Raw genomic sequence first — 24,767 nt, forward strand, 5'->3', positions numbered from 1 at the left:
GAGCAGCCGGTTAAAAATTGGACCTGCCACTGCTAGTTGGATATTTGGATTGCAGGATGCATGCATGTACAGTGGTGCTTTTCCTGCTTATGCCCAGCTGCTCCATTTTTGTGAGCCAGCGGAATAATGAAATGTGAGCTACTTCGAGGAGTTGTGACCTAAACCCAACACAAGCCAGGAAAATTCACATAAATTCAACCTTCCATCCGTATTTGAATGCTCCTCTCCTGGCATTTGCCTACATGAAGCAGGGTTTTGCATGGGCAAAGGGGGTTTGACTACATCCATCCCTTTGCAGGGTAAGGGCTTTATGCATTAGCTAAATTACTATATAGAATGGTAGCACCAAGGATCCTCTGTCTTTGGCCAGAGGCCCCACGGTGCCATTTTCCAGGCAAACACAGAACAAAAAGACAGTCCCTACCCCCAGAGAGCTCACAGTCTCACTCTGGCAGTTGTTTTCCATTTTGCTTGAGGCTGATCTGTTTTGTTGTGTTTTTTCAATAGAGAAAATATTGTGTGATATTTTTATTTTCTATGTAAAGTAAGCTAATCTGGCCCCTATTTGCATTGTCTCTGAGCACCTCTCGAGTTTTACTGTGGTTTTTTTTTTCCTCCCAATCCCCCTGTGAGGTAGGGCAGTGCTATTATTTCCACTGCACAGGTGGGAAGCTAAGCACAGAGACTCTAAGTGATTTACCCAGGGTCACACAAGAAGTCTGTGGCGGAGCATGGAAGTGAGTTTGGGTCTCAGGTCAGGAACCTAGCTGCTGGACAACTTCCCACCCCATCTCCCCCAAAAGAATTGGAGACTCTAAATGCTCTTCTTTTTGGGGGGGATAAATCACATTAACACCTCCTCCCTCAATATAGTTTTCAATTTTTTCAACAGCCATATTGTTTCCATCTTCTACGCTACTAGCTAAAAGTATACTTATTTTCACCCCTCCCCGCCAATACAAAGTATGTTCCACATGAGTCCAGAGGAGACTCATGGGAATGTGTTTCCAATACCTATGCCATGACTGTTGCACAGTATCCTAAAAAGCTTTAGGAAAATGTTTATCTTTTTTCTGTTCCTCTGCCAAAGCAGTGCTCAACATTTAATAATGTGGCACTAAATTCCGCCCTTGGGGGCAGATATGAAATTCCCATTGAAGAATTTGGCAGAAATTAGTCCTTTGGTAGAGATGATTTCTGGCCCCTCCCCCCCCAACCCATCATAAGAGTTAAGTCTGTATTGTGGAGTAATCACTTGCCAGATTTCCCCCTCTTTTGCTAAACTCCCACACCGCCTCCTGCAACATTCATCATGATTGTTAGCAATTAAATAGGGCCTGATCTTGCACTTTGGAAATGAATGGGAGTTTAGCCATTGACTTCATTGGGCGCCACATCAATTTCATAGTGCTTATACTTAGACTGGAAACTCTGTGTAGCAGAGTCTGCATTTGTACAGCACCTGGCACAGTGGGGTCCTGGTCCAGATGCTACGAAGACCTCATAATAGTTTGTTCATAGATCCCAGAGCTTCATAAATGTTAGAGATTGGAAAATGGAGGCACAGAGAGACTAAGGAACTTGCTCAAAATCAGACAAGCCCAGTTCTGTCCAACTTCCACTGATTGGTAGTTGAGGCTGAAATTTTCAGAAGAGTTTAGAATGTTGAGTGCTGAAAGCCAAGCCATGTGTCTCCTAGCAGGGGATGGTGGGTGCTTTGGAGAACATGGTCTTTGTTTAGTGCCTTCGTGGGAGCTGAGCTTACTGGAAGATCTGGTCCCAGTGGTGGGTGCTGAGCATTTGAAAATCTGGTCCCGAGCTTTTGACATTTCAGCCTGTGCCATGCAAATCATGCCTTTGAAATCGGTGGGTGGCACAACCAGACCCCAAGTTAAACATCTAGGAACAGAACCTAGTTCTCCTGCCGCCTAGTGTTTAGGTGCAAGCCACTAGTCCACGGTTCCCCCATTTGGAACTTGTAAACTTTCAGCAGCTGGTGGGGTTGGCTCCCAGTCAAAGCTGAATGATGACTTCAGGAATTTCTTTCGGAGCATCTGAGTCTGACAGGCATGTTGCAATACTACGGAAGGATGCTTGGAGATGAGCAAGCGTCACAATCAGTGTGGGATGCCCCGTTCCTTTGGCTTTCATGTCTGTGGGCTGATTGCTTTGTTTCTAGCATTTACTTGCTAGATAATGTCATTTTTCAAGAGGCTGAGAATTATGCCAAAAATGTTGCAATCGCTGCTTAATTCAGGCTGCTTGGCATTCCTGGAGCAGATTTATCTGAGGTATTCAGCACTGAATCCCAGAATTGTATATTTAACAGGCTATGGGTCAGATGCTCAACTGGCAGGGGCGCTGGAACAGTTTGTACAGTGGGGGTGCTGAGAGCCATTGAACCAAACTGTAAACCCTGTATATAATGGAAACCACTGTAACCTTGTATATAATGGAAACCACTTCAAGCCAGGCAGGCAGAACCCCTAGTTCCAGTACCTATGTACTAGGGTAAATTTAGTGAAGTCTAGAGTTATGCCAGCAGAGATTTTTAACCCCATGAGTTTTAATGCTCTTAAGTAAAGCTGGACAGAATTTTGCAAATTTTGTTGTCAAAAATTCCCCCTCCCGCCCCTGCAAAAAAACAGAATTTTTCACAAGAATGTGCAGATTTTTTTCCACCTTGCAATTTTTATGTTTTCAAACTTTTTTTTTTTTGATGGAACCTTTAAATGGACAACCTGCGCCCCACCCACCCCCGCCGACTTCAGGATTGTTCAGTAACATATTTTTCCTGTTTCCTCTTTCTGTTCCTCAAATTGCCACTCTGTGACTTTGTTGGTTGGCTTGGTCACTGCTTGGGACTGTGGGTATCCTTCAGTAATTGAAGGGATTGGTTTTTGAAAATAATCCCATGGGAATTTTGGACACTGCAAAGCAGATGGTTACTAAGCACCATGGGAGGGAAGGGACTTGCCAGTTTGCTGATCTGATGGCCACCATCCTGGCCCATACATCAGGAATTGGAAGGGGGACCTGTACAGTTAAAAGCATAAACTGCTAAGCTGGAGCTAAAAGAGCCAAGGTTCACTTGCTGCAGGCCCATAAGAAACTCCTGCCCTTCTGTGGATTGGGCACCGAGCAGGACCTCTGATACATGCCCACCCGTGGGTTCCGCTGACAGTTCTGAAGATGGCTCTTGCAACACGTGGATACCTCACAGCAACACAGCCTCTGATCCTGGACTGTCTGCTCTGCATTGCTCCACTGGCGCACCGTGCTCTCAACCTTGCACTGAGCCTTGGAAGCTTTTCTCCTGGTAGAGCGACCTTTGAGTGGTGTAGACTAGAGCCATTGTAGTGGCTCCCCTGCCACTCCTGGCTGCTGGCATGAGGAGTGTGGTGGGGGAAGGTGGTATGTCCAGTGCGCCCCTGGACCCCAGCAGTCCCTAGCTGCTGGGACTAGCCTAGCACAAAGTGCCCTAAATTCCCAGGAAAGCAGAGGAACTCTTAGGCCACCTCCTGCTGCTGTGCTGAGCGCTCCACATCCACTGCTGAGTGTCCGGGCTATAATCCGCATAGATGGGAGCCATGCCAACGCAAGGCACCATTTACTCGGGGGGGGATCACTAGTGATTCGCACTGGTGCAGCTACAGCAATGTAGCTACATTGGTGGCTAAAAACCCCAGTGCAGCCGAACCCTGAGCCACCCAGAGCCATGCAGCAGAGCCAGGATTAGAAATCCGGAGTTCCTAGGTCCCCTGCCCTGACCACTAGGCTGTGCTTCTGAGTTGCTGGAGAGATCGTCTTTTTGGGGAAAATTATCTCCTCGAATTTGTAGTGGTTGATCACACTGCTGTGACACAAAACCCACACGAAAAGCAGGGAGGTCAGTGGAAGTCGTACATGTGGAATAAGTGCACAATACTTGACAGCAAGTCACACTAGACTGGCTAAGAAAATTTTGCCCTTGCCTAAGACTGAGGCTTCAGATGGATTTTCTTTGCATCGGGACAAGCAGGACAGAAACATAGCACTTGAGTTATGGTTGCATAATACAGTGATCCCTGCAATTTGACCTATCCGCTATTCTTAATAAGCGTTCCACTATTCATATCTACTTTGAAACACATGATGCAGAAATACCCACTGCTTCATAGCCTTCTCTCTGCCTTCTCATTGAATGGATTTGCCATCCCTGTGTTTAAAAGGTAAAGATAAAAAGTAGTTTTGAAACACACTTAGATAAAAGTGAAAGGTATTCTCAATGTTATCTTGTTAAATATCTTGTTAAAGTCCCAGTGTAAATTAATACAGGTTTTCTTTTCAATTAGCTACTTAAGGATGACAGAGCAAAAGGAGACAAATTAGCAGGGAAAGGTAAATACCCAGAAGGCGAATTGTCCACCTAGCTGCAGGAGACAACTGCAAATGTCTCAGCTCCTTGTTTTGATTTGTTCACACTAATCTAAATTTGGAGTAACTCCAGTGTAGGATATGCATGGAGGCAGAGAGCTGACATTCAGTCTCCTAGCCTGTTAGTTCATTAATTTGCACGAGGGACCAGATCCTCAGCTGGTGTAAATCATCATACATCCATGGAAATCCATGTAAGTGCTGCCTTCTAACACCAGCTGAGAATTCAGCTCAAAATTAATCTGCTAGAGTTCTCCAGGTTCTCCTGATGGTCTTGTTAATGGGTGCAAGTGACCTGGCCCGAGCCAGGTTATATGGATGTAACGGAGAGCAGAATTTGACCCAAAGTGTAGTAGCTTAACCAGAGCAGACCATTGACTAAGTTTCCCAGTGAAGTATTGCGTAATGTGGTCTGAACAGACATTTCAGGAGAGTACCACTGATTGTCTGTAAAAAGTCCTATTTTCTCTGTGTGGGGATCTTCCTTGCACACTTGTCTTTGGTGTTGCTCTCCACCCATGACTAAAAACTGCATTAAAACAGTTGCGTGACATTTCTCTTTGGGGCAGTGTCTAATTCTTTTATTGACAGCAAGTATAAATCAAACATATGGGCAAAAAGAACTGCATCACGGAAATAGGGATACAGGAAAATTCTGCTTGACTACCCTGATCTAAATCTGGATTGGAAAAGCTGGACCAAGTCTTAGAAAATCTGTTTCATTGGTGAGGTGGATGCTTTCCATGGCAGGGTGGGGCCTACGCTGTTAATTTCTGCAAAATATATCTATTTAAAACGTTTGAAAGGTTTGTAGTGTTTCAGGTTGCGAAGATAGCCTTCCAAATGTGACTTAATTCAGCGTCACCTTTCTGAGCCTCCAGGGCGACAGCCAACCCTGCCGCTGCTCATAGCTTTGCCAGACAGCAGCAGAATGACATTAACAAGGCTGTAGTCAGTTTTGCCAATGCAGTACTTAGTGCCTAGTACTGTTAATGGAACCCAGGAATCGTATTGTCTTTAGACTAAGTGTACTAATCATCACATGCAAAGGCTGGTCCCATTCCATTTACAGGCTGTTTAAAGATGTCACTGTTTGCAGTAATTCAAGCTCATGAGAGTTTCCACTATGAAAAAGGGACAGATTCTGATGGTGGTAACACCACTGTAATTGAGGAGTAACCCCACTGAAGTCAATGGAGTGCCTCCAGGATAACACCAGCCTAACAGCTTAGAATCTACCCAGTGTCTACTAGCATCTGGGCAACCATAGCTCTTGAATTGCTTCCCACAGGGCAAAGTCAAGAATGTAGCTGTATTAAAACTTACTCTTGTTATGTGGGCTAAAGAAATATTTTATTTTTCAGTCCAATTTTTACAATGTTCTATACTGAAAAATCAAAGGGATGTTGTCTGCTTAAAAGCTACACTTGTCTGAATTTTTTTTTTTACCTACTCTGTTACAAACACCTGCGGTTCCGGTAACTGTATGAGATTAGCAACAGAGAGTCCTGTGGCACCTTAAAGACTAGCAGCTGTATTGGAGCATAAGCTTTTGTGGGTGAATACCGACTTTATCAGTGTCTGACGAAGTGGGTATTCACCCACAAAAGCTCATGCTCCAATACGTCTGTTAGCCTATAAGGTGCCACAGGACTCTTTGCTGCTTTTTACAGATCCAGGCTAACACGGCTACCTCTCTGATACTTGTATGAGATTAGAAATCCATGGTATCTTTCTCCCTCTTCTTTCAATTTAACTGAATAATTAGTTTTTCTACATTCTCCTGTATCGCGAGTTAGTCATTTCCCCCTGTTTGAGTTTCTTTTACCCAGCAATGGGGGAAAGAAAAAAGTATCTGGGGGGGAAAAATGTGATTGTAAAACCACAAACATTGTTGTGGGAGGACTGAGGGTTTGTCTACACTGCAATCACGGGGTGTGACTAACTTGTGTAGCTACACCTGACCTAGCTCTAATCTGGCAAATTGGGGTACTGGAGCAGGGAAGCCACAGCAGAACAGACTGGCTGTCTGATTACCCAGGGTTCTAGGCAGGTTTGTACAGCCCACATGGAAGCCTGGGCTGCTGCAGCCATGCTTGCACCCATACCTGCGCTAGCTAGATTAAAGCTAGCTCATGTATGTGTAGATATGTAGACATCATCTCAGAGGAAGGGTGTAGTGCTAGAAACTCCTTTTAATATTTTTTTTTTTGAATTGGTTCGGCATGGAGCTAATCCCATGCCTAAATCTTTGCCGGATCCGGGCAATAGATTTCAGCTGGATGATGTTCCTTATGATACTGGTGACATGCTAAAAATAAAATATAAATGTGCAGTGTCAAGGGTGTCTCTTAGTCATCCCTGTCTTTGACATCAGTGGGAGTTTCCTGGGGTGAAGTCAGGGGTGAATGTTTTCTGTGGTGGAAGATTCCTCGCATTAGTCATTAATGCAGATTGCAGTGTGCTGCAATTCACGTATAATCTCTTCAGCCAAGTTCCAGTGACTAATGTCACGTTCTTTGGGTCATTCCTTGTGCTGCACAATGAATGTAATTCATTGGCGTGTTGTAATACTTTCCTGCAGATGAGGGATGTCTGGGACCGATTCACCAGTAGCCTGAAGTGGCTTTGCTGAAGTGGATTATGGCTGCGCTTGCATTGCCAGAGTAGCACAAAGCAGCTGGAGCATTGTAGTGAATCTGGCTCAGTGACTGTATTTGATATTGGCTTCAAGTTGGGAAGAAGTATCTGATGGTGCTAGCACATCTCTCCTAATCTTTGAGGGCTGAATCCTGTCTGTCCATAAATAGATACGCTTAGCAGGGCAAGGGGCAATGACAGAGCTTAACTTATTTGTAAGCATTTCGGTGGCATTCATCACCGTAGTGCCCAGGCACCTTGCAAATAGCGATGAATTTATCCTTGTATCATCCCAGTGGTTGAGGGACGCATCATTATACCCATGTTACTGATGACAAAAAAACAATGCACAGAGAGAGTAAGTGACTTGCTCATGGTCACCCAGTGGGTCCTAGGCAGAGCTGGGAATAGAACCCAGGGACTTGTTTCTCTCCACACTTGCACTGGAGCAAAGCACGAATAACTCCACTGAAGTCGAAGTGACATCTCAGCTTCTCTGCAAGTCACCAGAGTAACCGAGAGCAGAATCAGGTCCCAGATCTCCTGATTCTCAGTCCAGTGTCTTAACCATAGATCATTCTTTTGCAAGACCCCACCCACCCCCAGTCTCTGTCTCTCTGTCTGTCTCTCTCAGGTTGCTAAAGCAGCTATGAGGCTGCAGGAGCTCTCGCTGCTCCAGGAGAATCAGTGGCTGGTGGACTTGCATGGCAGCAGATCCATGAGCCGAGGCAGGCCCACAAACTGCATTGCAGGCAAAAGGAGCCTACTTGGACCTGAGTTGCATGGTGCACAGAGGGTGCAGACAACCTGTTTCCCCCCCCCCCACATAGGACCCCTCTCCAGATTTTTCCCTCCTCTGTACAGCAGCAGGATTCCCCCCTGACTACTGTTGTTGGGATGATGGTGGGTGATAGAGAGGAAATGGCAAATGTCTCCCTCATACCTTGGCACTGCTCACTAGGGATTCAGTTCTGCCTGGCAGGGGGCTCCCCAGGGTGTATTGCATTTCCATCCTGGTTGCTCTCAGGAAATATCACGTGTGCCAAAACCCAGCCACAGATACAAGCCTGAACCCGGGAGATTTACAGAGAAGCTAGTTGAGACGACATGAAGCTGGTAGTGAGAAGATGCTTAGTGTTTTCCTTGATGCCTCTAGTTTTCCAGTGCCAGCAGGGCACTTTAATATCTAGACGTCAACCTTCAGGGTCCAAATGGATGAGTTAGTGTGCATCCAAACCACAGAGATCTGGCCACTGCATATCGTGAATTGAGAGGATTCCTCAAGAGTAGCAGGGAAATGTCATTTTTTTAACCCTTGGGGGAGGAGGTGCAATCTAGCTAGCAATGAACTGCCACTTTCCGAAGCTCAGAATGGCATCTTATTGCAGAGTGGGAAGGCATGCTGTGTCTTTCACAGCCCTGTTTATGCAGTGCACTTGTATATGAGTCTAAAGCTCTAGAAAGTTACGTAGTCTTCTGGACAAGGACCTTTTTCAGTGTGGACTGGAGGGAAAGGCAAAGAGGAGGGATGAGCGAGGCAAAGAAAAGAGGACAAGGTGGGAGAATGATCCACAGCTAGAAGGCAGGAGATGGCGCAAAACAGGAAGCCCTGGGAGGGGACTAAGAGGTCCATAGCTAGGTACCCAATTCCCACTACATGCTTATCTGCATCTTTAGGCACCTAAATGCCTTTAAATATCTGGCTGTGGGTGACTATCTTTTGGTGCCCAAAATACCGTCTGGAATTTTCCAAGCCTAATTGGGCATTTAGATACACGGCTCCTATTAATTTTGAGGGGAATTGTGTGACTGTGTTTTGCTGTGTTTCTACAGCGCCTAGGACAGTGGGAGCCTGGTCTGTGACCGGGGGTGGGTCCTCACCTCTACTGCAACGTAAACAATCTCTCACTTGCTCTGAAAATCCTGACCATTAGCCTTAGCTGCTTCATGCCTCAGTTTCCCCAGATGTAAAATGGTGCCGATAACTTGCCTTACAGAGGGGTTGTGAAGTTCAGTTCATTCATCTTCTGCATCCTTGGATGGCAAAGTACGATATATTGTTATGGGAACATACTCTAGTACATGGGATTGATTTTTCCTTAGGTTTCCGTTCTGTTTTCCATATGCCTGCCATAGCGTACTAAGCTAATGCCTATTGAACTAGTATTGAACTAGGAATGCCCAGACTAGTCTAATAGAATGCAACAATAGGCAAAAACATTTCTTGCAAGTAATGTGGCAACACTGAGAATGGGGATCATTGTTAAACAGCATCTGTGGATAAGTGGGTTTAAGTGATCAAATGTCCCAGGGAGAGTGCTGCTAGGTGTGCATACCAGTCTCCCCAGCAGAGTGGTGGTGGTATCTGCAGTACAGTGACACCCAAGATCTCAGCCTCCATTGTGCTAGGTGCTGTACACACACAATAGTGCACAGCCGTTCCTGCTGTGAAGAGTTTAGTCTAAGGCCTTGTCTATGTGGGGAAATGTTTTGGTTTTGTATAACCTAAGTGTTAATTTAAACTGAAAGTTATACCAGTATACCGCCCCTCCCCTTCCTCCCATGCGCACACACCCTGTGGACACTCTGATTCTAGTATAAGAGAGACTCTTTTCAGTTTAGTTTATGTTGCTTGGGAAGGAGCATAATAATAATACCTGGCTTTTAGCAGCAGATCTCAGAATCGTTATTTTCATTTGCAGTGGGGGAAACGGAGGCACAGAGAAGTGAAGTGATTTGCCCAAGGTCACCCAGCTGAGCCAGGAATGTAACTGATCTCCTGAGTCCCAGTCCAGTTCTGTACTTTGGTTTAAGCCACCCTTATGCTGGAATAAGAGGGTCACTCAGGTATAACTTCCCTTCTAAACAGGCAGACCAAGACTGGGGAGTGGAAACCTAAGCACAGAAAGGGGTGAGTTGCAGAGCTGGGAACAGAATCCAACAGGTCTCCTGACTTCTAGGGCAGCATGCTCTCTGCAGGACCACTCCACCCCACCTCTCCCGGTACGAGGTGCTACAAAGTGAGCGTTCTTGGATGGCCGTAGGGCGTGGTTAGGGTTGCTCTTCTGCAGAGGGAGATGGGTGAAGAGAGCTCAGGAATGTCCGTGATCTCAAGCTGCACTCCCTGGGATGTTTGCCTCTCATACACGAAGGGATTGGACATAGAGGCCAGGGCAGCAGTAAGGCATGTGCATGGGCTGATACAGGCTTACTGGAAAGCTCCTCTGTGTAGTGCTTAGCACCCTTATTGGTCAGGAATCTTGCAAAGCTCCTCCGGGCTCCTTTATATTTACCAGTCCGTAAAGGAGAGGAGGCAGGCATGAAAGGGGGCCTGGCTGCATTTTCTTCATTCTTTCATTTAAAGGGAACAATTCTCTCTCTTCTCCTCTCCTGCCGAGAAAGTGGAGTTTTATAATTGTTTAATTCCAGGCTCCTGTTGCTCTCCAGTGTGCTCTTTACCTGTTGTTGCTGGGAGTCTGTCCAGCCACAGTGTGAGTCAGAGATCTGTCAGGAGCACTTGTACCAGGCTATACCTGACAGCCTCACTGGAATGTCATGAAACAAAACCGTGTGGTGCTTGCCACCCATGGGATCAGCGCTGAAACATCCGTCTGAGATTCCTTACACAGGCTGCTCAGAGAGGTATCAGTGGGAGGCTAACACGAACCTCTCTGATTGCTGCAGGGATCGTGGGGGGTGGGGAACAAAGCAGAGGGAAAGTTACCATATTTATGGTGCCAGCCTTTTCATAGGAAAATATGCAGGTGGATTAGCAACCTCCCTAATCTCTGGCTGCTTTACAGGTGTAGGGTATGTCTGCACTGCAATCGTGGGGGGTGAATGCAGTTTTCATAGACAACCCCTGGCAGGCTTTAATCGCGCTAGCTCGGGTACCAATAGCAGTGAAGCTGCAGCAACATGAGCTTCCGCGCGGGTTGTGCTGGTCTGCCTGGAACCCTGGGTAATCACTCAGGCGGCTAAGTCGTATTGAAGCCCAAGCAGCGGCTTCACTGCTCCAAGCAAGCAAGATTAAAGCGAGCCTGGGTACGTGGACAGGCTGCAGCCACACCCCGAGACTGGTGTAGATGTTGCCTGCTACTCTTGGCTAGAGGGTGTTTGGTATCGAACAAACCAGCCATGAGTGAACTGTATCTGGATTGAGCTGGGGGGCATGTGTGGGAGTCCTAGATTCTTTCATTCAGATGCCCACCCTCGTGTATTTTCTAGCTATTACCAAGGCTATGTCGACACTACGGACCCTACAGCAGCTACAGCTGCGCCGCTGGAAGGTCGACAGCGATGGGGTGTTCAGCAGACATGCTGAGCTCAAAAAGGATGAAGTTCACATTCTTGATCCGTGCTTGAAAAGCAAGATCCTGCCTCTGCAACCCACTTGTCGAGTATGTGGGGTGGGGGGGCGTCTCTCCCACTAACAGGCTTAGCCTGTTCGCTCAAAAAGTAGAGGCTTGTTTTTAATGAACCTTGCTGACCTTTTCCAGCCCATGGCCCTTAAACCGTAGCGTGTTACCCTAACATTCTTGGCCTTTCTTCCCTTTAGTTTTGTTTATGCCTTCCAGCTCATCCTGGAAATAAGGATGTAAACACTTGGCTGGATAGATGCTTACCTAAATTCAGATTAAGCCCCTTGATCCACTGTGGAAGCCACAAACAACCGTTTGTAACTGTTTGAGATTATGTGATTCTGAGGTGCCGAGAGCAGATTCCATTAGCCCCAGATCTCTCCACTGGAAGTTATTTTTTTTATAATTGAAAAATACACGTCTGTAGGGCATAATACTAAACCAGGCGAATTAACGTAATTCCGGGGGCAGTGATTGGCCAGCAGCATTCTGCACTTGGATGTTGGGATATTCAAAAGAGACTAAGGTAGTCAAGTTGAAACTCACTGGGACCTGGGCACCTGCCCCCATTAAAAATACTAGCCTTCATCTGTTGGTTTCAAAGCACTTTACTACCTTGCAGGGTGACCAGACAGCTAATGTGAAAAATTGGGATGGGAGTGTGGGTAATAGGAGCCTATATAAGAAAAAGACCCAAAAATTGGGATTGTCCCTATAAAATCAGGACATCTCATCACCTACTACCTTGCACAAGTGTCCTTGTGCCCATTTTACAGAGGAGGCCAAGAAACCCCATCAAACGGCAGGTTTTGAGTACGGCTGCAGACTAGAACCCAGGCTTCCTGCATCTCGGACAAGAGCACTGTCTGCTACACCCCATTGCTATTACTTACCTGTGGTGTTTCTTGCTGCTTTCAGTTGCTGCCTATGTAGCCCTGTGAAGTGGATTGCTATTACCATGGGAATGTGCCCATTTGGTATAAAGCCTTCAGGTGGCAGAACCAAGAAGAGGGATGTGGTTCAAGGGGTCCTTACCCTCTAACTCAGCAGAACTATTTTCTCTCTGGAAGGCCCTCTTGTAAACTAACCACTGCCAAAGGGAAAGGATTTAGGGGCCCGATCCAGAGCCCACTGAAATCAGGAAAGGTTCCAGTTGGCGACATCATCATCATTGGGCTTTGACTCAGATTCTAGATTAAGAGCAAAATCCACCAGGCTTTTAATCAGCCAGCTGGTGTACTGAACCATCTCTCCTTATTTGATAGTTTAAGGCTATGAGAAAACAAGGAGAAAGCTTGTTACTGTTATCCCTGTGACTTTCCCCGCCCCTTCCCCATTGATGTTCCCCTGAGAACAGACAAACCGTGCTGCTTTTTCCTAACAGCACTGGCTGTTAGCTGATGTGTTGAAGATGCAGTTGCTGTATCGCTCCTCCCGATAGCTGGTCCTCTATGGCTGAGTTTCAAGGAGTTCAATGATTTGAGCTGGTCTGTGCTGAAAACGTACATCACCATGTCTCTCTCTCTCAGGGGTGTGAAAAATCCACTCCTGGAGCGAAGCTGTCCGAACCCCTGGCATAGACAGCACTAGATCAAAGGAAGAATTCTTCTGTTGACCTAGCTACTGCCTCTCTGGCGATGTGGATTAACTACAGGGAGTGAAAAACTCCTCCTGTAGCTGTAGTGAGTGTCTACCCTGCAGCCCTGCCACTGTAGTGTTTTAAGTGTAGACACAGCCTGATTTATTATTTGATTACATTAGCGGCACTTCAGCAGCTCTTATCTCGGTGATAACACGGCTACGTTCCAGAAGCTGCCGAGTGGCAAAAGATCTGAAGGAAAGTGCACAGTTTGTGGTTTTTGTTGACCTAGCGGGGGACTTGAGATTGACTAGATGTTCAGAACATTTCACGTGCATGGCATTTAAGACATAAAGTGAGACTCTACTTGCTTATAGTGGTGATAACGCTTGCATCCTAAGCGATGGCAAATATAGTTAAACGGCTATATAATGGGATGCCTGCTCACCACTGAGATGCAGCCACCTCTGGAATAAAATACAGCAGCTTTTTTTAATAGCTCAGAGCAACTCTGCATGGTGCTTTGGGACAGGAGGCACAATAGAATAGTGGGGCAAACTGTGCTTTGAAATGCACGAGAGCAGCTCCCGTTGACTTCATTTCACTTGTGTGATCGAGACCCGGATGTGGCCCACTGCATGGAACTTGGTGGAGGCAGGATAAACTTAAGAGTTGGCATTGGGTGTGGACGCTGGGGCTAACCCAACTGTTCTTATGACGTGTGTAAACTTTAAAAGAGCCCTGAGAGGAAAAATCCAAAAGGAGTGAAACTACCAGGACTACAGAAATGCAATAGAGCTCTATGAAAATTCCTCTTAAAATGTATGGAATTAAACAGAATCAGAGTAGTATGCATTGTCCTTTAGTATTTTCTTTTATTCCATAGGCTGTTACAAAGAAATCTATAGCGAAGTGATCATTTTCTGTTAAATTCTGTAGGACTCTTCCACAGCTGTCTCCAATGGGATGAATGCAGGCCTGTATTACAATTAGAGTTCTGGTTGAAGTCCGTGTTTAAATTGTGGGGGGAAGTTCTGCTCTCAGTTCCACAGGTGCAGCTCCCATGGACTTCAGTGGGAGTAACATCCATGTCACCGAGTGCAGCAGTTGCCCTTTGTGTTCAAAAATAGCTTCTTTCCATTGCATAATGCTTTAATAGAGTGGCGCGGAGGCAGCTGGACACAGACGAGTCATTGGTTGTCATGTGGCTAAACAAATAGCCAGGCGGGGTGGAGATTTAATAATGGCTGGCTGGCTTTAAACGGTTCCCATGAACTGAAACTTGGACCTTGCTTAAAACCTAGGGTGGAAGCAGTATTATGTAGTGCAGGGGAAGAGCACAAGTTTGGGATTCAAGAGACTTTGGCCAGATCTTCAGTTGGTGTGAATTAAAGTCAGTGGTGCTACATCTGTTCACACCAGCTGAGGAGCTGGCTCCATGGGTTATGTTCCCGGGTCTGCCGCTTATGTTTTGTACATGGCTTTGGGCAAGTCATGTCCCTGCTCTGTGCTTCAATTTCCCCCTCAGCAAAGTGAGAAGAATAATCCTTGCTTATTGTACATGATTGATTTGAAATGCTTTGCGATCTCGGGATAATATTGGTTTGTTTGATGTCAAGTTTCATTTAAAAAGCCACTACTAGAGTATCAGAGGGGTAGCCGTGTTAGTCTGGTTCTGTAGAAGCAGCAAAGAATCCTGTGGCACCTTATAGACTAACAGACGTTTTGCAGCATGAGCTTTTGTGGGTGAATACATCCGAAGAAGTGGGTATTCACCCACGAAAGCTCATGCTGCAAAACGTCTGTTAGTCTATAAGGTGCCACAGGATTCTTTGCTGCTACTACTAGAGTGTTTATTACAGTGACATTGTAACAGTCATTACTGTAGTAAAGTTGCGGTATTTTGGGTCATCGTTGTAGCATTTGTTTTGTTTTCCAAGGGGAGTTACACACCCACGAACAATGGAAATAGCTGGGCAGTGACTCATGGAGAGGCTGGTCTGACTAATCTCCTTTACTAGTCGCCAAACTTAGCTACAATAAAGTTTTTCCTAAGGGCTTAGTTCCATACGGGTGTAAGAGGGAGCGTTTAGATCAGCTGTCTATTTATATCACCTAGGAGCTAGCCAGTTCACTGTCTGCCTTGTTTAAGTGTGGCTTTCATGGTTCTCTTCAGGGCCTGATCAAAAGCTTACTGAAGTCCATGAGACTATTTCAATTGACTCTTGTGGGCTTTGGATCAGGCTCTGAGTCCCTGTGGGCCCACTAATATGAATGTTCCTCAAGTTACAAATGAACAGCCTTGCCCACTGATTTGGTGGCATGTTCCAGGATCCTAGTGTTATGCGTTACACCTTCATTTATCCTGAAATGGGAAGGACCACTGGATGTGGCTGACCGTGTAGCACAAGATGGTCCAAGCAGCATGAAATGATGCTCCAAACAGGTTGCAACTGAGAAAATAATCCATTGAAAGTGGGACTTTCTGGGCTGCCTAATGGACGGTGATGCCCAATTCCCGTTCACTTTAAGGAACTAGGAATTGGGTATCCAAAATATTTTAGGGAGCTTTGAAAATCCCATTCTTAATGCTGAGCAAATATAGACAAGAGTAATTGCTAAAGAGTGATCTCCTGGCTGCCTCACATGTCAGCACTAGGGTAGGACTGTACCCAGGGCTAGCCCTGGGACCATATTGTACCTCCATGTCAGTCCTTCTGTAGGTACCCAGGAGCAGTACTGAGATCATACTGTGCTTCGTGTGACCACACTGGGACCACAGCATGATTTGTCCAAGCTGGCTAGCCCTTAGAAATCCCGGGGCCATTCTTCCTTGAGTAACTGGGGTTGGCTTCTGCAGGGGTTGTTTGTGATGACCTGGGATCTGATAAGGGAAGGATGTATGTTCTCCTGTCAATGGCAAATGATGGAAAAAGACCTCGCCAGTCCAGCCCTTCTCTGCGGCCTTGCAGGATTGTTCCCTGCTATGCATGAATGGGCGCAAGTAGTCTCATTCCCATGGATCCGCAAGAGGTTACATGTGCGCAGCAAGAGCCTATGAGCCGGATCCAGAACACACTAAAGTCCATGGGAAGTCCGTTGACTTTAATGGTGTCAGAATCGGGCTTTCTAGTAGGAGCAGCAGCAGCTCATGCAGAGAAATTTCAGCTGTAACTGATGTTGTCCTGACTGTGTGTTTCTCTCTTTTCCCCAGAGTGGCTGCAGTCTGTCCAAGCTCTGATGATCCTCTCCATTATCTTCAGCGTGCTGTCGTTGTTCCTGTTCTTTTGCCAGCTGTTTACGCTCACCAAGGGGGGACGGTTTTACCTTACTGGAATCTTTCAGATCCTTGCCGGTAAGTGGGGAGTGATAAATGGGTGATGGCTCAGAGGACGTAAAGGGAAAACGCTCTTGGGTGGAGGCATGAGGGCTAATGACAGACGAGAAGCAAGCTCTTGAATAACAAAGAGGGCTCTGTTTGGCTATTACTTAATTTTAGTTGACAAAGGGTTAGGACTGGGGCAGTGGGAATTGGCTCTCTAGAAGCTGCAATGCGAAGGCCTCTGAGTTGGCATCTACACTACATGACTGAAGAGAACAGAGCATGAATGGGAGGGCCCACTTCTGCCTTCAGACGCATAGGTCTGTAGTCCACTGGTATGTGTGTGTTACGCGGTCCCCACTCTGTGCCAGATCCACGGAGGTTAGAAGTCTGGTATGGTCCCTGCTAGAGGGATGTAGCTCAAGCTGCAGCAGCTGCTTCTTTTAGCCCTAGAGGTTCCTGGTTCTACCCCTGGCGCACCAGCCCTTGTAGGTGCTAATTCCCAATTAATTCGCTGGGAATTACACATGCTCTGAACCTCTGAAAATCAGCCCCTGTGCCTCTTGGGCTGGGTACACAATTAATGCCCATTTCTTCACCTTTTGGGGTCTTCTGAGACACTGGGGCAACTCTATAGACAACTGTGCTATTCCAGCAGGCCCAGTTTGCTACATTTTCCTTTTGTTTAGCTGAGAGACTGGATGCTGACAGCCTGCAGAGAGTTAGACTGCCCCAGGGACCTCACCTCTCCTAGATTTCATACTGAACGGAGTCAGGCTTCCTGAACTGATGGCATGAGACATGTGACTTCTTCCCAAAAAGATGTTCTTTATAGGCATGCTGTAAGGGGACACAGTGCTTTCCATCTCAGCCAGGTCCACTACAGCTCACAAAATTAGCTAGCCACTTTTCATATCCAGCTGCATCATCTAAATCTTAGGTATAGTTCAGCTTTGAAAACCTGTTTCTTTTAAATGTAGTTAGTTGCAGCTCTTGTTCAGCCAAAGATGCCATAAACACAGTGGGGTCTGTTAGGTTTCCTAGTATAGAATTATGCGGATGATTTTTAAGAGTTAAATCAAAAAGAACCAAATTGTGCAAATAGGCTCTTGTGAAATTTATATTCCCAAAGGAGAACAATCTGAGGATGAGACTCAGGGGCAGAAGCCACCTGGGCTGGCCAGAGCTTTATTTGATACACTGATCCAAAAGCACCTTGGGAGGTGATCCAGAGCTCACTGAGGTTAATGGAAAGGCTCCCAACCAGTTTTAGAATTCTCTCCTTAGTGGCTGGCAAGTGGACAGGCTGCGAAGAAGGGACTTGGAAAAGTTTAGAGCAAAGCTACATAGCAAGCGTGGTATGAAACCTATTACACATTCTGTGTAGAAAGCCATCAAGCAGGTGGTGAGCTTATATTGGGCAATGATCTCTGGAAGAGGCTGTGTATAATAACTCAGTACAGCTCTGGATTCAAGTAAAGAAAATGGATACTGATCATTAACCACACACTCTGCATTAATAATGAAGTTCTCCAATTGAGAATTGATCTAATAGTTCTGACCGCAGTGGGCTTCCTTCTCCTTATTGAGTGGTATGCCCTGTGCTGTTTCCTCCAAAAAGTTGTTTTCTCCTGTTTGTAATTTCTCCAGACAGGGTTTTTCTGAATGTGGTTCTCTTGTTGGTATCAGTCTTTCAAATTCTGCACATGGGTGAAAAAGGGTTACACTGAAACTTGAGGGCTTGATAATTCCAGGGACACGCATAGGGATATGGCCTGTTAATGATGGTGGTGAGCAGATGTTGTGCTCAGCACTGTTCAAGATGCAGAAGGAAAAGGGTATCTTTCCACTGGAGCTTAGAACCAGATCCTGGGGTCCAGCCAGACTGCACAGCTCACCTCACCCCCAACCCCCCTCCCAACCAGAGGGCTTCCTGCTGTGATAGCCCCCTTTCCTGTAAGAGGGCTGATCAGGTCAGTAAGCCGTGCAGGCAAGGATCGGACCCTAGGCCTGGAGCCTGTAATCCAAATTATCCATGTCCTCTGAGTCACAGGCCTGGCCTCAGCCTGGATCAAAAACCTTTCCAGACCCTTCTTCACAGCATGCAAACATACCAGCAGCTAGGGAGGCGGCGAAGAGCCTGGTCTGATGCCCTTTGAAGAGAATGGGAGCTTTGACTTCAAGGGATGATTGGGTGTGTGTCAGTTAACTGGCCAAGCCCACTGCCTTGTGGACACAAGTCCACATCCAGCCATATGGGCCCCTTGTTGAGGTTCCAGAAGAAGTCAGGGAGTGAATGGGCCACAGCACTGAACTCCCCTCTTGCCCAAGCCAGGGTTGAGGCAGCTTGTGGGAAGGCAGTGGGGTGGGGCTGCTTGCACCGCTGTTGCCTGCACCTACCTGTTCTGTAGATAAATACAGGACGTCCTTCCCCAGCACTACAGGTACCACTGCCCTCATACCTTCCACGTTGGGTGGCCTGAAACTAAATGCTGGCAGCAGCTCCTAAATCAACTCCGTCGGCATCTCTGCCTCTGTCAAAGCAACAGGCTGAAAAGAAATGGATAAAATAATAGAGCTTGCGCGAGTGCCCCTGCTTCTGTATGGAGAAGCTCAGGACAGTTGTTAGGCCTCATTATCCTGAATTTCAGGATAGCTATTAGTAAACAGCAGCTGGAATCCATGTCCTCAGCTCCTTCAGAGCGGTCTGGTCCAGAGCTGAGCAGCCATGGTCAGAGGAGCAGGCTGGTCTCATCTTGGCCTCCTCCCAGATTTTCTTACGTGCCAAAAAAATGGTGGGCTGGGGTTGAAAGCCAAAAGAGCAAATTCCTGTAGCATCCAGTCTTTGTGGCTATTAGTCTTTGCCCTCTCTATAGCCTTGGAAAGGCCTCGCTTGGCTCCTGAGGAGCCTTGATTCAGGATCCCTTCAGGAACAGGCCTGTGTCTTTCCTACTAGAGATCTCAGGCAAGGCTAGTTTGAGCGATGGAAATTCCATGGCGGTTGAGTGGAGCTGCTGCAAAGTGCCTTTGTGGGAGGTGAGGAGACAGTCTCTTCCCAGACACGTTGTTCAGCCCTGGCACTCTCTGTTCAGATGATCCTGCTTCCAGGGCAACCGCTGACTGGGTGACTCACCCTGGCAGAGCCAAGATCCACAATGTAAACTCCTCTGTTTGTGGAGCCTGACTCACCAGCCACGCTGAGGCTGAAGCCAACAGGCTGTCAAGTGCAGCTCTGATGTTCCCCAATGGCTGCGCTGGTTCCAATCCATGCAGGGCCTTTCAGCTGGGAGGAGATGCTTATCTCCCACCATTGCTGCTGCTTTCTGGTGAGGTGACCCAGCCCATAGTCCCTCCATGTATCTCTCTCTGCCTTGTGGGAAGAATGGAATTGTAGGCATTGGGGATAGACAAGACTTAGGAGTTCATATCTAGTTGCTCCTCCTTGGCCGGTGCTGGGTACACCTAGAGCATGTTCCCTAGGACCCATGCAGTGAGCCTCCTTTTAGGAGATTATTCCACCTTCTAGATGTCACTATTAGGAAGCTTTTCCTGACACTCTGCCTAAAGATTCCTTGATGTGAGTTCAGCCCTGTTACTCCTAATTCAGACCCCTTCTGCCACCCTTAAAAACTCCTCCCTATCTATCATGGATGTCTACACACTGGAAATATTTGTAGATAGATTCCACACACAGTGTAAGCGTGAGAAGAATCAGGCTGTCGGCAGACTGAAAGAACCCTTGCAAGTCAATGCTTCCAGTCCCTTTATCATTTTTGTTCTTCTCTAGATTTTATTTCTTCCCTAGTGCCCAGGACTGCAGTCAGTACACTTGGTTAATTTGTATCTAACAGAGCCTAAGCCACAAACTGGTTTTACTGACTGACTTTTGCATTCCATGCATCTCAAGGCATTTTGCAAAGCGCGGAGATGAAAAGGTGGCTGCGCAGGCAAACGCAGCAGCCATTGCACCCAGCAATAGCTCGCACGCAGCTTTGGGTGCTGGAACACCTTGTGTGCAACAAGGTGATGGCAGACAGGGTACCAGGGTTGGTGAGAGCAGACAAGAATGTTTAGCTTGAGTTCCTTAAGGACAGTCCCTCTGACCATACAAGGGGAATGTTAGTGTTGAAGCTCCCAAAAGAGAGTGTTGGCTAGAGCCATTTATACATGTTTTTCCCATGCTGTGCTATCCCAAATCCCAGCAACCCGGGTCTCCTTCAAATGGGAGGCCAGACTTAAAGTTCGTCCTAGTTCATGGCTGTTCTAGCCTGGTAGTTGCCACATCAGGCTGCCATGAGCTACAGAAGATAGGGTATCAAGAGCAAGGTATGGTCAGGATAACCTTACAGTACTTCTACGTGCCCTTCTGTCTAAGGATCTCAAAGTGCTTTTCAGACATCAGGGAATTAAGACCTCACAACACCCCTTGGAAGATGAGTATTCACACAAATGCACGTGCCTTTGTGCACTGAACGGCACCATCAGGTGGCTGAAAATCAAACCCCAAAGGAGTTGCACAAGGTACGCATTGGAACGGGAAAGAGACCCCAGTTCTCTTGATGCCCTACCCTGAAATTTTCTCAGGGGAGTATATTCCCAGGGTCAGAATCACTAATTCTGTATCTCCAAGAGAAACACAGTCATTGTTATCTTTTCTACCAGATTCTTTCAATGGACAATTGACTGCAGTATTTTTAGCCATCCGTAGGTGACTCTGGAATGGTTGCTTGCTGGTTTTCTATCCCACCAGAGTCAAGAGACAATCATTTTGCTTTCTCTTCATGGGCCAGTGCAGTAGGAGTTCTCTTCTGTGCCTGGAAAATGGAAACTGCGTTCAGCAGCTTATTAATTAAACATATTCCCACTTCTGCACTTTCCGTGAACAAAGGAGCAGTGTGAAGTGAAATAACAGCTCAAATAGTACTGCGGTTAGACGTAGGAGGTCCTGATGCCCAGTGGAGAGATTTGGAACAGGGTTGGCTTCGATAGCACCGTGAATGGATAATGGAATTGCGGGGATCCACTAAAGCCCTTGTTTTCGGTGGGGGATAGTGGTGGCTTTGTGTGAGCACTTTGCAGCCCTGGCCGTGGATATGTTTTGCGACACTGCTGGAGTGTCAGTCATTGCTGTGATTCAGAGAGGTCACGCCTGGCCCACTGTAAACACAGGACTCCCAGGCTTGGTCCTTGGCAGCCCTGAGCTTGGGGAAGCTGGGGAATAGAGACAACGTACTTGTCCCATGACAGATAGAAGCTCTTCCCAGGGGGGCAGTGATGTACTTTTGACACTGTGTTCCTCTCTCCTGCCCCCAGCTGTGAGCTGATTGTGATCATGCTCTGTGGAGCATGGGGAGGAGACTAGGAGGGGAACCCAGAGCACACCTCTCCCAGAAAAGCTTGGATATGGGTCCATTTTAAAGAATGCTTAGATTTCAAATGCAGAATAGCTCTCTCTGCATCACTGCACCAGCAGGTGTGGCGTGACCTTGGGAAATTCTGTGCCTCTCCCTCCTAACATAACGCACAGGAATTTGGAAGTGAATCTGCGCTCCTGCCATATTGCTCGGAGAAAAGACCTAAACATCAAATACCCCATGTACCAAATCTGAGGCCCATTGAAATCATTTGAGATATCTAACCCTGCCATGAGCTTTAACTCCGCAAGACACAGTGTTTCCTGCTGGCCTGGTGCCGTAGTTGGGACGTTGGTTCATGCACTCTGCAGACCCTGGGTTTGAATCATGGCGTGGATCATGTGAAACAGGAGTTGGCTGCAGGATATCACAAAACTGGGCATGATGGGTGATCTCTCCTCTAGAGAGGCTCAGGAATTGTAAAATAAGCAAGTGGTGCAGACCAGGATTGAGAAGCATTGGCAGAGCTGTCTATGAGGAGCATACACAGTAGCTGTCTACGCTGTGGTGGGGTCATTAGCTAGATTATGCCACCCTTACTTGCCCTGGTAAGCACTTCGTCCTATTAACTTCAGTGGGATTATCCCTGTGAGTGAATGTTCACCCCCCAAGAGTAGGGGTTACACAAACGATATTGCCTTTTAATAGATCAGATTCCATGAGCAGGTCTCACGAGTGTGATTGCCGAGCTTGATTGTGTGTCAGTCCAAAAATCACAAATACAGAGCTCCGATCAACTCCTACATTCTTAAACCACAGCAGTTTTTTTTCAGCTGCATCCCCATACACCCAGAGTTTCGATCAGGCTTCTCCGTTTGTGGCACATGGTTATAGGTTGGATGGGTGGGTTTTTAATCGGTGCTGTTCAGCATTATCCCTGCCAGCATCACCGGACAGGAAAGCAAGGACAGCTCTTGCATTACACGGAGTGTCCACAGTGCAGCTTGTTCCATCTTTACTTCTTCTCCCTAGGCCTGTGCGTGATGAGTGGTGCAGCCATCTTCACGGTGAGACACACGGACTGGCAGCCTGCCACAAGTGGTACCTCCTTCGGCTTTGCCTACATCCTGGCTTGGGTGGCCTTCCCGCTGGCCGTCATCAGCGGGGTGATCTACGTCATCTTGAGGAAGCGCGAATAATGAAGCATGAGGCGGGGGGGCCGAGACAAGGGCACTCATGACGTCCATGGAGGGGATTGAGGCAGGGGAAGAAAAGACAACAAAACAGGAGGGGGGGGGGGTGTTAACCAACCCCCCACCCCCTCAAAATAAAAACCCAACAAAAAAATCCAAAAGGAAACACACCAAGGGTTACTGTGTTAATTGAAGATGTATATAGTATCTATGGTTTAAAAAACCTATTTATAACACTTTTTACATATATGTACATAGTATTGTTTGCTTTTGTTGACCATCCGCTATGTGTTAAAGCCTAAAGAAAGTGCCTAAAGGACTATTACTCCTAACAGTGTAACAAGAGCGCAGTATTTTTTTGTCCTTGTTTTTGTTTTACCCTGAATGCGAATGGAATCCTCTTTGAAAGCTCCCACCCCAAAACAACCCACCAAAGAAACCCCAACTCAGAACAGATCCCCAGATGGCGTAAATCAGTGCTGCTCCAGTGGCTTGAATGGAGCGATGTCCATTTACACCAACTGAGGATCCGCCCCCTCCCACAAGTGCCATGATCCTATTACCTGAAACTTGTGTATCAATACCATGCCTCAGGATCCAAATTTTCAAACCACCTAGGTGATGTAGGAGCCCAAGTCCCATTAGCTTTCCAACCACACCCAGTTGGGAACTTGGGTTTCTAACTCACACAGGCACATTTTAAAAATGTTACCTACCAGTTCCATTGAAATGTTACTGTAACTAGTGTACCTTAACCCCTGTTTCTTTTGGAAGCTTCCCCTTAGAACACCGATACTTCACTGTGTTCGGCTTGTGTATGACAAACTCTCGTGTACCCATCCCCACACACCCAAACCACCCAAGAACTGTAGCCTACGACCTTGAAATGTATTTTTTCCTTGCCGTGTAGATAAAGATGGGGAAAGAATCAAACAATATATATCTATGAAATAAAATACCAAATATGTGAAATGGTGCTATCTATTTGCCATTCCTTATATCACTAGCCATTTAACCTTACTCACTGGAAATTCAGTTAACAATTTTATGAGATAAACAAAAGATAGAAATGATAAATAATTCTATGTAATATAAGTGGTCTGTAACTGCTTTTTGTACTTAGACAAGTTGCTCTTAGTATTATTGTTAATAAAGCATTTATAACGAATTTTTTCTCCCCTCATGGTCAGGAGTAGCAGGAACGAATCTCTGGATGGAACCCATAGGTCTTCATCCTCCAGAGTCCGGCTTCTGTAATCCTCTTTCTGTGCTTCAGAGGTGTGTCTGGCAATGAATTGTATGGGCATTTTACTGTAGATTCATATACGGTGCCTTCTGATGCTAAGACTCCAGACATTCTGTTGTTTTGTTTTGTTGTTTTTTTTGCTTTGCTTTTCTGATTTTATACCGACTGTGTGGACTAAGCAGCAATGAAATAAAAGTCAAAATAACTCAACTGGTTCAGCTTTATTTATTTATTCAGGGCTAGATCGTGAATTCACAAAATTGATCCGCTTACGTGCCACTGCCGTATCACCTGAGTACCTCACAATTGTTACTGGGTTGGAGCCTTGCACCACCCTGCCATGTAGGGAAGTATCATCCCTGTAAAGTGGGCATTGCTCAGGGGCCAGCAGGTGTAGTGGTCAGGCTGCAGCCAAACAGTCTCCTGGTCTCGGGATGCGCTTTCCTGGGTAGCCTCGGGGGGCCCAATGGCCAAGTTAGTTTCTTTTCCCTCCTCTGCCCAAGCCCTCCAGGTCTCTCAGTAGGCTGGGGGAGGAAGGAAGGATAGGGGTACCCGGACTCACCCTCTCCACCAGGTCTGGGCCTGGTCCAAGGTGAGGAGAGGCAATGGGGGCTCAGTCCCTTCTGGCTGCTACTTGAGATCAGCTTTCCCTGGGC

The 24,767-nt window shown here is 46.7% G+C and overlaps 1 protein-coding gene across 4 annotated transcripts in view; it reads left to right on the forward strand.

Annotated features, from left to right (window-relative positions):
- Positions 1 to 24,321, forward strand: part of PMP22 (peripheral myelin protein 22) — a 32,302-nt gene extending 7,981 nt beyond the window's left edge. For all 4 annotated transcript variants that reach the window (XM_044983058.1, XM_044983055.1, XM_044983057.1 and 1 more), the window contains 2 exons: positions 16,211 to 16,351; positions 22,705 to 24,321. In XM_044983058.1, the coding sequence (XP_044838993.1) occupies positions 16,211 to 16,351; positions 22,705 to 22,871 (308 nt within the window). In that variant the 3' untranslated portion in view covers positions 22,872 to 24,321. The remainder of the gene's footprint in view (positions 1 to 16,210; positions 16,352 to 22,704) is intronic.
- Positions 24,322 to 24,767: the final 446 nt, after the last annotated feature.

This window comes from Mauremys mutica, chromosome 12, assembly GCF_020497125.1.
Source record: "Mauremys mutica isolate MM-2020 ecotype Southern chromosome 12, ASM2049712v1, whole genome shotgun sequence".
In the NCBI taxonomy this organism is placed as follows: domain Eukaryota; kingdom Metazoa; phylum Chordata; order Testudines; family Geoemydidae; genus Mauremys; species Mauremys mutica.